Below are 15,425 nucleotides of genomic sequence, written 5' to 3' on the forward strand. Positions count from 1 at the left end.
ACTCACCATTGCGTACACACTCACATACAAAACACACTTGTGCACAAACACATAACCATATCATATCACTCAAAAAAGAGTGAAGAATCTCATTGGATTCAGACAGACACTGGATACCACTGTATTTGTCAGTGTTATGGTGACCCCAATTGGTCAGAGAGGATACTGCACCAACCACTGTGAGACGATGTTGCATGCTATTTCAAGTACAATCATACCACCTGAATTTTGAATGGAGCAGTGGGATAGAACATATTCCACTGACCCATATGGCATAATGAACAGGAAATGGGGGAGATGCCATGACGACAAAGCCTCCACTGTGGGGGATAGTGATGTCATAAACTGCCAATGGAGTGACCTCTCACCTTTCTTTCATACAGTATCCTGATTCTGCAAATCGGGACTTTTTTCAGTTGGGGCAGTCTCTGTTATGTAGTGTGGTTGGTAAATGGTACACTGTAGCCTAGTTGTATGTGATTCTTTGTGTATGAATAGTATGTATTATAGTTTTTATGTTTGAGCCCTGCATGCAAACCACTGATTGTCTTGATTAGAGCACTTCTTCCATCACTCAGACATCACACTCACTGTTGGCCATACACACACATTGCTTTTCAATGTCACCAGATTTGGGACAGAATTTGTTCTGTACTTGTGGGGTTTCAGAGACACAAAGCCAGTCATCCTCATCAGCCCCCCTTTACAGAGAGGACTAGAGGAGGAAATCAGGCGTTTAGAGCAGAGCACTGCTTGCAGAACTTTCGCCTCTCTCCCACCATCTCTCGCTGTGATAGATTATTTAAAAACTCAATGAATGGTCCTTTTGTTTCCATTATACTTCTGTAAGATGGTTATTAATCAAAATTGCACAGTGGTCTAAAAATGCAATTTATAAACTTGGACATTAGAATAAAATAAATCCTTCTTTTTGTAGAATGACAGCTTCTGAATGGGACCAATTCTTTTATTACTTGTATTGTTTATCAGTTTCTATATTTTGTATAAATTCTTCTTTTCTGAAAATCAATAGAGCTCTACATATTCTTGCCATATAAAACCGTCCACGTGGTATAAAACTGTTGCATGAGACAAATGGGGCAAGTCTTTATGACTCATGGAAACTGGTCCTAATGGAGCGTGGACAGGAAGTTACTGGGGGTGGAGAGGTCAAGAGTCACCGGGTTTGTTTGTATGTGGGAGTTTTTTCTAATACACAGCAGCAAATTATGGATAAGAGAGAGGGAGGAAAAGGACAGAAAAAGAGAGTAAATGGAAAAAAAAGATCTAGAGAGTTAAAGAGATATAAAGGGGAGAGATATGGAGAACAGAAAAAGAAAATGGAAAATAACAGGAAGAATAGAGAAGACAAAGGATGAGGGCAGGGAGAGAGGAAAAAGAGGGGGAGTCAGACAGAAGGTGGGGGTGGAAGAGTTTTGTGCATTGTGTGAAATTTGATCATGTCATGGAGTCTTTACAGACAGCTGGGAAGTCCCCCCTCAGTTCTCCCTCATTCTGTTTCCCAGCTGGGGATCTTCTGGGGGGGAGCCTGCAGCATCAGACTGGCTCCACAGTTAACTCTTAATTTACTTACAGTGGGAAAGTTTGGGATGAAAATACACACGGGACACTTTGTCTTTTTAGTCACATTTATTGATTTGAACCAGTATGACTACCTTTACACAGACATAACACCTCTCTATAGGAAAACAAAACCAAACACTTTCATAGGATTAGCTCAGCAGTAATACATTAGACTAAACTCATTTTTTCATCATTTTATTTTTTCACTTTTTCAGCATCTCCAAAGTTATAGGTTTGTTTTCGATTCTGTGTAAAGGTTCCCATGACTGAAAAACATGCATATGACAATAAGTTTTAATCAATATGCCACTAATAAAATGCACATTATTGATAAGAATACAGTACTGTATGACAATCCAAATAAATACCAACATACAGATGAAGTCGTTATTTCATATAAAGGTATCAAACTCAATATGGATCAATACTGAAACACAATATGACAATATAAAGTTTGCACGGCTAGTGTATTATCACAATGCTATCGCTTCCAGCAAACAGAAAACTTTTCTTTTCCTCGTAAAACAGCATTTAAATTGCACTTTATTTTCTCCGTATTTTTAGCTTCTGAACCATATTGATAACTTTTTACGCCTCAACAAACAAGCATTGGCTATGATGGCACTATTCAAGCTTGTTGATGCAAAATCTGTTTTCTATTTCCTGAAATCACAACACTTTAATATATGACGTAAAAAAAGATTCAAGAATAAAAAACAAAAACAAATAAAAGAGAAAATGTGCTCTCTGCACATTTGCCAACAATACTATGGATATTACATTACCTTCACCATACAAAGCTAGAGATCATGTCGATGTTTCCAATAGTACACTGATCTGCACAAACACACAGTGGTGTTTGGAACATATTGTTCAAAATGAGGCCAAAGGGATTTCTTTTGGTTCCCAAAGTTTGATAATAAAAAAACTACAATTTCTCAACACCCCTGAATTTGCTGTTGGGATCACTGACCTGCAGAATTCAATACAATATCAGTTGAATTGAGCTAATTTCAAAACGATCATCTCACTCCTGCAAAAAGGGCTACTCCTCTTTGCATTTATTGCTGCTCACAAAGTCATTCAACCCAAACTCCTCCCCTAAAAAATGAACAAAAAGTACTAGTCTACAATTCTCCCTTGAAACAATGAAAGGCACTACTGGTCAGAACGAAGAACAAAACAAACCCAAAGCATAACCCGGGTAGCGCTTCAGCAGAAAGCCACAGCCCCAAACTACACCTTTCTCACTGATGTACGGCTTGTCTTTCTGATTCTTGATTCTTTTCAAACCTAAACGGTGTACCAAGATTTGGCACGATAAACAAAGAGAGAATTAAACAATTCCAATTTGGAATTTAATCGTTGCACTTGCAGAGAATTATGTGAGCCAGTGATCCCTTATCAGTGTGACACCCCTGATAAGAAGATGGAAAAAACAAAATAATTTTGTCACTCCATTTTTTCCCCCAAGAACTTCTTACCATTTTTTGAGTCAGAGCGTCGTCAAGTTTCTGCGCGTTATCTTTGAACTATTCCTAGGAATAATAAATACATGAAAACCCCAGAATTAGCTCACCCTGGATTTTGTTTAGAACATGGCAGTAGAACATACATAAAAATCAAATCAACAGCATAATAAAGTAATATGATGGCAATAAAAGGGTGGTTATTCAGATGGATCAATTCTCAGACGCACAATACCAATAGATGGACTCTGGTTTGCGGTGAGACTTTAGGAGAGTAAATGGTCTCTGTAGATGGTACAAAGAGACAATATACAAGAGGAAATATATTCCTACTAATATATGTGTATACTTGACTAAATAAGTCACAAACCATAGCACTACAAACCTTTCCTAGGTTAATAATATAAAGTTATATAATCCTATAATAAAAGTGCACAGGTTAAAGAAAACAAAGAAACTAAAACAAGATAAAACCAGACAAAACAGTTGGTTGATTTACATTGAGAAAAGACAACGGTTCCCCTGGCTTCTCATTGGAGGGATAACTCCGCCAATCACAAACTCTGATCATCATTTCATGAGGAGGGCAGAGTTCACTGTACTTGTGAGCATCGGCAGCAGCGCTGGGAAATGTGAAATACCTGTTCATTCCCATGCATAGGACATAGAGGTCATGCTATATAGCGAGTTAAAGGGCAACCTGGAGGAATATTTGATTTTCATATCAGAGATTTCATTTGATCTTTTTAGTCTTGAAGTGGGTTTCATAATCTTGGCCTATAGGGCTATCTGTTTTCTGCACAATGAATGTGACGTCGGCATTGTGAGAGGATCCTGTGTTGGAGGATCCTCATCCGGGCAGAATTAAATTACTGCAAAACGGAGAAACAAAGAAATCATAAAAATGTGCATTATTGGTACATTAGAGAGATGTTAACTTGCTCAGAAATAATTTCATTCCAATCAAAAACACTAAATAACGAAGAGTAAAAAAATGTACACCGAAGCCCCAGTTAGTTACAGTAGCTACTAACTACCGGTTGGTGCAAACTGGGTTAGTTGTCCTGAAGCAGACTGTCATATCAACATTGTGTCAATATGTTTCAGAGGAGCTGATGACTTCACAAGTACCATGACCTTTGACACCTCCAAAACGCATGATGAGCCCCAAAAGTTTAAACCACACCCCAGAACCAGGTCAGTTATAGGAGGGGCTTTCCTTAATGGCATGCAGGTTAATGAGAATGGGTGTTTGTTTTTTTTTTAGCATGGAGGCATTCAACCAATCAGGAATCAGACGAAGAGCGTGTGAGAGAACTCAAAGGTGAAGTGGGCGGAGCCTAAAGGCAGAGGTAGGAGGAGCTTATTCTGGTGGCATTCTATTGATGACACCAGATAAACAGACATTGATTTCAAACTAAACCAAGAGAACTAGGGAGGGTCTCTCTAGCCACAATCACATCCTGGATTATTAAATATATAGATTATTCAGTGAATCTATAGAGCCTACACAAGGGAACAGGGATAGAGGGTCAACTAATTTTAATCAATGTCCACTGGTAAAATACCACACTTAGAGACAAAGTAGTCAAACAAAAACCTCATGTAAATAAATATTTGTCATTTTAGAGCATCTCCCTCAGAAAACCCTGGAACTCATTTCCCCAAACACAGTATCAAAATCATGTTCAGAATCGGCTGAGAGAGCTCGTCTTTCTCAGCTCTCCAGCCGCAGGTGCTTTTAAACACCAGTATTACTTCTCTCTCCTCTACTACTCTCTACACCCAGCGCAAACTGATACAAACAAAGTGTGAATCTATCACTGTCGCTTAAGTGGAACAAGAACAGAATCGTGATTTTCCCTCCCGTGGAGGTTTTTCTCTGATGTGAGCGATAGCCTTGTTTCCATACTGTGTGGTGTGACTAAAGGCCTCGTAGGGCAGCGCAGCACATACTCAACTCAAGCAGGGTTGAGGATGTACCTCGTTCTGAGGAACCAAAGCTCTCCCTCTCTATATCCGAGAGAGGTGGCCTAGGAGTATCCTAGAAGATTAGAACCTGATTACGATCGTATTATTAAGAATATATAGTTTTATATAGGTTACTGGTAGAAAAAGCATAATTGAATTAATCTTCAAGAATCTCCTCGCGTCAACCCTGCTTTTAGCATCATAAAGCTAACAACGTGTATGCATTACATGAATTTATCTAACACAAGCCCCACATCAGTTTTTTAATCTGCCTGGCGCTAGATTGCAAGGGTTAAAGCTTTTTTTGGGACAATAAAGACAGTACATTGGTTGTCCTCTCACATCCACACAGCATCTCAGAAATGAATCTATTTGCAATATTTGGAGAAAACAACATACACACAAGGGTCTTTCACCTCAGTGTCGGAGCTGAGATTACACACACACACACACGCACGCACGCACGCACGCACACACACACACACACGCAGGGTTCCAGAACACACGTGCGCAAGGACGTTAACTGACAATATTCAGGGTTTTTCCCCACAATCCCCCTCTCTACTTAAAGGGAGAGTGGCGTTGCAGGGCGAGCAAGCTGCTGACAATCTAAAAGAGAGAGGGGTTGTCATGACAACAAAGCGACGAACCACAGGTTAGAGACATGAGTAGGACAGGGTTTTCAGCCACATAACCACACATAGTTCATTTGAGAGCTCAAAAGGGCCTCCCAAAAGAGAAAGAGAGAAGCAACAGGGAGAGAGAGGAAGAGAGATCAGCATTAGGCTGACAGATAAAAAGACAGGGCTTTACATCGATAGATAGAAAGATAGATGTAACTAATTTCAAGTGTTTGTGTCGACAGGCACTTTGCCGAGGGATATTGGTCGGTTTTGTTTGTAGAATTATGATCCAGATCTGGGTGCCATTGATTTTTGTGCTCTTTTAGGATCTTTTCTGTTATTACAAAAATCACCATCAATCAAAACTATATTGTATCTGTTCACAGTTATTTGATCATTTTCTTTCGTTCTTAAGTAATATGGCTCTGAGAGAATCCACCAATATGACATATACTGGGTCACATGGAATAGCCCTGTTTGTTTCTGCAGACGTTAAATAACTGCTCTGGTTCAAATGTAGAGCCCTGTAGCACATGTGCATGTGCTGCGACACACCTGTTTACAGAGAAAAATGGTTATAAAGCTCAGTAGCATTTTCAGCTGCAAAAGCCATGCGATTGGACTGCCTGACTCTACCGTGTTGGTGTACAGCTTAAAGGATCTTGAAATTAAACCCCTGTGGTCTTAGGTGCTCCTTTACCGCCCACCTCCGACATCATTAATTATCAGCCAACCCGCTTTGAGAATTTTGAATTTCAGTTAGAAAATCCAGCAAATCACACTGGGCTCCCTAGCAACAGCACGGGGAGTTTGCATATTGTTTTGTTTAATTTGTTTATGTAAACATTAATGAGCAACCTGATTGGTCAGTGGGTTGCTGGGGCTGGCTCAGTCCTGGGGGGCCAGGAGAGAAAGGGGAAGAGGAGCGGGGGCTTTATCGAAGGAGCACCAACGCCAACAGGCAAGCAAAACGAGGAGAGGACGTCAACTTCTGTCACATGACCCTAAAAGTGACACCCTCTTCACAAGTCCCCACCCCCCAAATGCATTATGGTTACCAGGCAATATACTCAGGGGGGTCAGAACACACTAAGCACAAAAGCTGCCACCTTTTACATCATCAAGTACAGCACCATGACGGCAGAAAGAAGAGACACCCCATAATATCCACAGAAGCCCAACGGCGGCCGGTTGAGGCCATATCCACATGCCATACATTATGTCTACTACAATCCCAAACTTCTAGGGCACACTGTACTGTACGGTACAGTACATACACATCTGCATTCCCCTAAGCGTTTACACTAGCAGGCGTGAGTGGCCTTACGTGGCCATAGGCATAAGTATGTACTATAGTTTAGACATACACCAGGCTCTATGAGGCTGCAGGCTGAGCAGGCAGGGAGCTAAGCGAGCATAGTAGTGCTCTTTAACACTAAGTCAGGGGAGGACCTCGGGCTCCTCCCCTCTGTACACAGCAGTCCCATGCTGACAATGCAGCTGCTTCAGTCGCAGTAGATCTTGTACTTCTCGCTGCAGAAGACCACTGGGCCTCCCAGGATGCCGTTGGGCATGATGTTGGGCTCACTGGGGCGACCGATGCCGGCGCAGGTGAGCCCGTGACTTACGTGGGGGTTGTTGGCAGTGTTGGTCTGGCCGTTGGTGGTCCTGCCGTTGGTGGTCCTGCCTTTAGGTTTGCCCCCGCGGCGGGTCTGCTCGGTGTCAAACTCCAGGTCCTCCAAGCGCTGGGTCAGGGCTAGCTTCTGCTGGATGGCCATACGGAGGAGGGAGTTCAGGGTCTTCTTCTCATCCTCTGCCGCAGACAGCTGTCTCTGCATCTCATCCAGCTGAGTCACATACTCGTCACAGCTACAGTAGAAGGAGGGAGAGGGAGGGAGAGAGAGAGAGAGGGATGGAGGGAGAGAGATCACATTAGAATAAGGCATTTGTCTCCAACGTCAGTGAGATTCCAGTCCTTAAACATTTACTGCATTTTCACTAGCCATCCAATAGGTGGCAGTAGAAACCTCCAGTGTTAACAGTCAAAGGCACAGTGATCTGACAGTGACTGTGGTCTGTATGGTTCACTACCATTGGTAACGGTCTGGATCGCCAATCTGACTGTTCATATTGTCTGTGGCTATTTCAGATGGATTTCACTGACCTTCAAGCCCACTGAAAATCAATGCAAGAAAAAAGGCTTAACCTACATTCGTCTTGACCTTTGACGTACTTCCCCAGTGCCCGTCTTCTCCACCAGATAAAGCCCTTGAGGTGTCTACCAGAGCCTTGCCATCCGGCAGTCTACCATTTCTTCAGACTCTCTCTCCATCTCCCCAGCACCACTCTCTTCTCCCTGGAAACCTCTCTGTCCTAAACTTTTTTGTGCTGAGCGATAAGTGCTTTTTGGAGGTCAGTTCGATTTCGGTTCGATTATGAAAAAATAATCATGGTTTTCGATTTCGGTTTTGATACTTTTTTTAAACATGAAATGCACTATGCATTATGTGGGTTGAATGCTGTAACAATACAGAATAAAACAACTAATACAAGTCACATGATGGTTGTGAATGCCCATTACTGCTTATCACATATTAACCATCATTTATTCACATTACGTCACATTAATAAAAATGTTCAGCTGTTGTGTATATTACATTTGTTTTATTTCAAGTCATCACCTCATCTCTATAGAGCTGCTTCCTGACAAAATAGAGCTGCTTCTGACAAAATCACAATTTTGTAGTTTTCAATGTAAATATGGCATACTTTTATGACTGCTGAACACTATCAATCACTTAAACCAGTGGTTCCCAAACTGTAAAGGAACTTACTCTTTGTTGTAATAGTAGAATGCACAAGGTGACATCATCAGTTCCTCATCATGAGTCATGTTAGTCATTGCATACCTTAGAGAGCTATTTATAACTTGTCAGAAATGTCCAGATCAACTAGCCCATGTCAGCTAATGTTTTTTAGCTAGTTCTTTTTGCCCAGACTTTGTCGTAATGTTCGAGTCACTCAAATATGATATGAATAAACATTAGACATGGCAAAATGTATTGAATTGCAAGAACATTTGTTTTAAAACTGCAACATTTCTCTGCACCTTACGACAAACTGTGTAGAATTGCAGGAAATATGTTTTAAATCCAAATAATTGAAAGATGTAGGTGAAAAATAACTGAAAAAATAACAAAAATGTTGGTTAATGCTCAGCACTATAAATATCCTATTCAAGTAAGAACAATAGGAACTCATTTCACCCCAACAAGACTCACTTAAGACCTCATCTGTATTGCACTGGGGCAGTAGAAAATGTTGAGATGTATTTACTATTCACTAAAAGCCCAGCTACGCATGATTCACTTTGTACTGCTAATATCCAAACACAGTATGCATATATATGCAGAGTTTAATGGCTGAACATATACCCCATTTGAATGTATCCCGGGGTTGGGGTTCATGTGGGCTGTGTTGATGTTGACTATAACCCCTATTGGTGTAATTAACATTCATGAACAGCGAGGCTGAGGGCTGAGGTTGAAAGCAGCTCTACCCGGACGTCTGTCTGCATGACAATATGAGGAGTCTGAGCACAGAGTAAGTTAATAATAGATCACACACAAAGGAGGAAAGCTTTAACCCAACTCCAAGATCCCCCCCTGCGTCACTTTAGGAGTGGGCTAAGGGAGAGAGCAAACAAGAGAGGTGCAAAGAAAAGTATGGAAGAAATACTCACCAAACTGAGATTTTCCTTCCTCTCACTATCACTCAAACAACTCTCTCCACTCTTTCTCTAGCATCAGTGTAATATAACATCAAATATCAATTCTGCCTCTCACGTTAGTGTGAAATAGCACAAGATATTAACTCTCCTGTCGTCTCTCTCTCTCCCTCTCCATCTCTCTCTCTCCACGCAGGTCCAAAAAACTAGGTCATGCTGCCTGGAATGTAGAGGCAGGGGTTCATATCACTGTCCATCTGCTACACCCTTCCTCTTTCATTATTAATCATTCTGCCCTTCACTCTCTCTACCTCTCTTTCCTTTCTCTGCACCCTCATATTACATCTCTCTGTCATCCTCCCTCCATCCTTCATTTATATCTCCATCATCCTTCCTCCACCCTCCTCTCTTAATGTCCTCTTCTCTGTCTGTCTCTGCTTTCTCTTGACAAACTTGTCTACTCTCGGTACCTGCAGTCACTCCACCCCCCCACCTGTCTCCATCCTGCTGACACAGCGATCTGAGATGACATTCCCCAGTGATAATGGTAGCCACACCTCTGCAGAGATCTGTGCAGTACACCACCTTGCCTTCCAGCTGTCATTCAGCCTAACCCACATTGGAATGAAATTCCTGGCATCTGAGAACACTCCTTCAGTCCTACCTGCAGGACAAGAACAGTCTATATAAGGGCAATTACAGGTCACTCTGAATCTAAATGTGGGACAAAAACACTCCCTGTTCTATCTGGTGGATTGGAATGTTTCCTCTACACTTCCAAGTGTCAATTACAATCTACAATGAGTGGAAAAGAACACCTTCCTAATATTGAGTTGCACCCCCTTTTGCCCTCAGAACAGCCTCAATTCATCAGGGCATGGACTTTACAAGGAGTCGAAAGTTGAACTGATGTCTGTGCCCAGTGCGTCTTCTCATTGGTCACATAGGCTCGTTGAAGTGTTGTGTTATTGCACATGGGCGCTCCCCATGATGTATACATCCTCTCCCCCCACATACACAAACACAAACCCAGCCCCCCCTCGTGGGCGTGCAGTCGGACTCCCACTGGGGGACACACCCAGACAAAGGGGATCAGTGCAGCTTCATTTGACCCAGTGTGAGATGGCGAATGGGGGGGGGCGGAGGGGTTCCCAGGGGTCGCAGTGCCCTTTAAGATGGACCAACCATGCTGGGTGGAGGGTGAAAGAGGGCGTGGGTTTTCCCGGGAAAAAAATACGGGCTTCCATTCTAGGGATGAAGGGATACAATGGGGCCCTTCTTGGCCTGATAGAGAGGGACTGGAGGGCCACAATGGCCCTGGGTGGCGGCTAGCCCTTTGTAGAAGAACAGTCTCCACATTCAGAGTAGTGTGGAACAGAGTCTCCATGTCTCAGATGATCTACAGTAGCCACGGGTCACGGGACACACACAGGCGTACTGCACACACATGCTCTCAGAGTATAACGTGCACAGCATACACTCATATCCACACCCACGCACTGCATGAAACACGATGAAACGTTCATAGGGAAGGGTATGGACGACACTGACAGGCACATACCACAGGAGGTTGGTGGCATCTTAATTGGGGAGGACGGGCACGTGGTAATGGCTGGAGCGGAATAAGTGTAAAGGTTATTATGAGCCGTCCTGCCCTCAGCAGACTCCACTGGCGCATACGCCCTAAATATACTGACAAATGAGTGTAGAAACACAGCACTACAGCACATTTGTTTGTCACATGGAGTGTGAACACAGACACACACTCACCTCAGCTGTTCTCTGGCTATGTGGGAACAGCATTGGTCATTGTGGAGGAGGTTGAGTGAGAGGATTTAGGAGGGAGGAGAGGGGAGATAAAGAAGGAATAAAATAACCAACAATGAAAGTAAGAACAAAATGGGAATCAGAGAAACACAAAGAGATAGAATGAGAGTGTGTGCCTGTTCAATTTGACTGGGGGAAGGCTGTTTGATTCTTTGCATGTATAGTGCCTAGAGCCTGCTAAGAGCAGGCATGTTCAGGCAGTGCTTAATTGGAGTCCAATCCTGCACCTCTCCATTTTCAACTGTTTTGGTCCGGAATCTATTTGGCCGGATCCGGTAACTTTCGTGGCATGATTTTTTTCTTTTCACTTTTTTAAATGTAAAAATTATAATAAAAGCGATCAACGTTCATATGAGTTGCCTCTTCGTTAATTCTCCTGCCCCCACAAAAAAACGTAATGTGAAAAAGTTGATTTTAAGTCCTGGCCTAATATTTGTATGTTTGAGACCAACGGGTGGCCATGGCTGTGTGAGCACGACTGTATCTCTCACATAACTAGAATGAGATTAACTTTCTACGATCTCTCTCCCGCTCTGCTCTGATAAACATGAGCCTGTAACTCTCCAGCGGTGCACTTCATCATTTATTTCCTTATAGAATCATACCCGCGCAAAGGGTTCTGGTGGAACTGCAGCACCCATGATAAATTGAAATAAATTTGCCAAAGTTATAGAATTACTACTGTCTGTTCCGAAAAAAATTTAAGCACTCAGAATAGCCTACTACACAATGATAAGGCCTATAATTTAGCCACAGAGGATCAATAGCTTTTTTTTTTTTTTTTATTGCCTAGCTGTGGATTGTAGTCCAATAACAACGAATAGCCTACAGTCGGGAACGCACTGCAAATCCGTCAGTGAATAAACAGCATGCAGAAAAAACAGGCCTTACGCAACATTTAAAATCAATCGAGGGAAAACAAAGGTTGGAAAGCAAATGGCTCCTGCTGAAAAGAGAAGACGCAAAATATTTGATCAACTTCCAAATATTGTTTTACAAAGTAAAACGAGAGAGAGAGGCTTTTGGCACGAGTGCATCGGCCATCACCAACGAGTGAGCTGCGCATCATTGGGTGAGTCAGTGAAACTGGAAAGCATTTTAAGGACTACAGCTCAGAACTCCCCCACACCCCTCTCTCTTGCTCACTTTTTTCTCCCGGCACCTCCCAATTTCCAAATGAAGCACTGGTCTTAAGAATGTAAGAGACTGGGTCTTACTGTAAACTAAATAACACAGTCCACAGCTGGAGTACAACACACATACACAAGATGGAGACGTACAAACTGACATAGAATACACATATTAGGAGCTTGCATTATACAAAAGAGTCACACAGAGATTTGCACATTCAATCAGTCCCACTCCATTCACTCTAACTCTCTCACTCTGAGGCCACACACTCGAAACTAAGGCAGTCCACTGAAAATCTCAGGAATCCCCAAATCTACATTTAAGTCGACAGAGTATGTCAAAGATGGAATAACCATGAGAAAGACTGAAATTAGCCCCTGTCGAGAAGCTTAAATGAAAGACTCCCTCTCTCTCTGTAGGGTAGAGGGCCTTGTGTTTTGCTGTGAGGATGGATGAGGGGAGCGAGGGAAGAAACAGGGGGAGTGTGGGAAACGTGGGTCAATCACATCCCTCTGCCTCTTAAAGCCTTTCAAAGAGGCCTCCCCCCTCCTTCCCCACCATCATTCTATAGGCCAAAATTAGCATACCAATACGTACAGGCTCCAGAAGGACCTGAATGAACACCACCACGAATACCCAGGCTGTACACTGCCCAGAACATACTGAGGCTGCGTCCAAAATGGATCCCTATTCCCTATAGTGCAGTATATAGGGTTGGGTTGTCACGATAACAGTGTTGCGATACTCAGCGATATCGTGGCAAGGAAACAAAACACGAAGTGGATTTCCTATAGCACAAAACTTTACATACAGTAGGTTTTTTAAAGGACCAAAGAGTTTAGCCTGCTTTGTGCTTTTTGCCATCGTAGATACTGGTCTCATGACAACCATAATATAGGGGGTAGCAAAAACAGAATATTAATTATATCTAAGGCACATAGAAATCACCACACAAGGTAAAGACTGAGGGATTTCCTGTGGCCCCCTGAGCAGAGTTGAGCTATGTTTTGTTTTGTTATGTTGTGTTATGAGCATCTTCAGTCTCTTACGACAGCAAAGAGTGACAAGGGAAAGGCACATTTAACATGCGTGCCTCTCTGGCGCTGCCATTTTCCTCTGTATCATATCTACCACCCTCGTTCTGCTGCTAATAGCCAGTACCTCTTAAAGAACACTTGGTTTGAAACCCTGATTGGTCAGTGAAAGTTATTCTAAGCAGAATGCCAGTTCTTTTCAAAATGGCTTCCTCTGAGGTGCTCAGTGAGAGCTGATTTCCTCTCATGTCTTCAGAGGGATGGCTTAACACCCGCATCAACAGACCATCTGGCCCTGCACTGCACCAAATCGTTATGACAACAGAAACACACCCATATTTGCAGAGGAAGACAGTTTTCTCCGCCGTGTTAATCGATAAGCTACTACAGTTACATAGAATTTCTCAATAAGACCAGCTAATGGACTGGGAGTGCAGATATACCGTAGCATTACTCCACTGTAAATATGAGGGGTGCCGAGTGCACACTCTCTATGGATAGTGCAGCCCTCCCTTCTCTCCTGCCCTCTCCTTTCCTTTCTGCACAGCTTGATATGAACTTTGCTGTAAGTGGAGGAGTCTTAAAGACAGAGAGAGACTGCCTCACTGCCATCTGGTTCAGGGAGGGTTTGCAGGAGAAGGGAGGACGAACTGAGCTCCACATCAAAACAACAGAGCAAACAAAGTACTACAAGAATGTGCAGTGGGCTACATGCTTGTATATAGTGTACACACATTGCACACACACTCTTAGTCATTGTCACACTCCCACCAACATAGACCCCCAGCAGAAACACACACTCCTTCAGGAGGAAGACTACAGTACAGTGAGACTATGGTGAAACTAGAGTACATTGTATCCGAGGTAGTTATCCAGACCAGGTCGAGGTAGGGATTATAAGGGGAACCTTTGGCCTGCTTCTTATGGGAATCAGCAGGCTTAGCCAGCAAGGGGTTAACGTAGCCCCTCCATCTGATAAGCAGTCACTGGTCATAAAACACTGCTTCTCCAGCATAGTAATTATTACAGATTAGAGATGTGTCCGTCGTATGGCCATCCTCCACTGGCCCAGATTCACAAAGAAAAACAACACTCCTATTAAACCTGTCGGTTATTAAAAGCATGCTATGTTCACGTCGTTAGCATATGGTAAATATGGCTTACCATGTGGTATTAAACACACATTTACCTTGTGGTTGTCGCGAGTGTGGTCTTAGGATGGTGTGTCTGTGGTGTTACTGCTTGGTTAACATAGCAAAAGTGGTCAGATGGACACTGGGACTTCTAGGTGTTTTGGTCAATAAATCTTTCCATTTAATTTCAATGGCGACAGCGTTTTAGTAGGCTACATACATATGTATGTAAACAATATAAACTGTATGTAAACATATTGTAATGGTATTGTTTTTTTTATGCAGTGCTTTTCTTTTGGTATGATGGGTTTATTTCTGTAGATAAGCTAGGTAGGTATAGTACTTGTCTTGTAGTGTGACAAACAAAGCATAAAGGAATGAGAGAGCCTAATCTCATATGCACAGATTAATCTGTTATAGTATATAGACGGAGCACGTGTCAAGGCGTGTTCTTGGATCATGGGTGACTGACTACTCTCTTACTGTGTGGCTAAGGTATGTGATAACATGTTAAAATGTGTGTTCTAAACTAGGAGTCGAGTAGTGTGTTCCTAATAGGGCTGGGGACCTCACGATACGATATTTAGGTGCCGATGTGATATGTATTGTGATTCTCATGATTCTATATGTATTGCGATTCGATACTGCGATTTTATTGCGATTTGGTGTTCCAAACATATTGCTCACTATATGTCTGTTTCAGAGAGACGAGAGAGCATGAGAAAATGAGTTTTGATCAGTCAGGGAATTAAAAGTTCTAAAAACATGTTGGCTCACTATTTAAAAAAGAGATGGAGAACAAGGATGAAAAATACTGGAGTTTTGGCGCAGGTACAGTTGACTAGCGCAAGCTTATGCTACCTACAGTACCAAAAACAACTTCTTTTTTTAATAGATTTTTTTTACAAATCGATTCTTGGGCGTGA

General features: G+C 42.5%; 1 protein-coding gene across 2 annotated transcripts in view; it reads right to left on the minus strand.

Annotated features, from left to right (window-relative positions):
* Positions 1–1,635: 1,635 nt before the first annotated feature.
* Positions 1,636–15,425, minus strand: part of LOC115166126 (protein bicaudal D homolog 2) — a 73,331-nt gene continuing 59,541 nt past the window's right edge. The window contains exons 10-11 of one of the 2 annotated variants that reach the window (XM_029719845.1): positions 7,276–7,516; positions 1,636–3,925 (exon numbers count right to left, since the gene is read on the minus strand). In XM_029719845.1, the coding sequence (XP_029575705.1) occupies positions 3,923–3,925; positions 7,276–7,516 (244 nt within the window). In that variant the 3' untranslated portion in view covers positions 1,636–3,922. Of the gene's footprint in view, positions 7,517–15,425 lie in introns of both variants that reach the window. The other variant, XM_029719844.1, reaches the window with a different exon arrangement.

This window comes from Salmo trutta, chromosome 28, assembly GCF_901001165.1.
Source record: "Salmo trutta chromosome 28, fSalTru1.1, whole genome shotgun sequence".
Lineage (NCBI taxonomy): Eukaryota > Metazoa > Chordata > Actinopteri > Salmoniformes > Salmonidae > Salmo > Salmo trutta.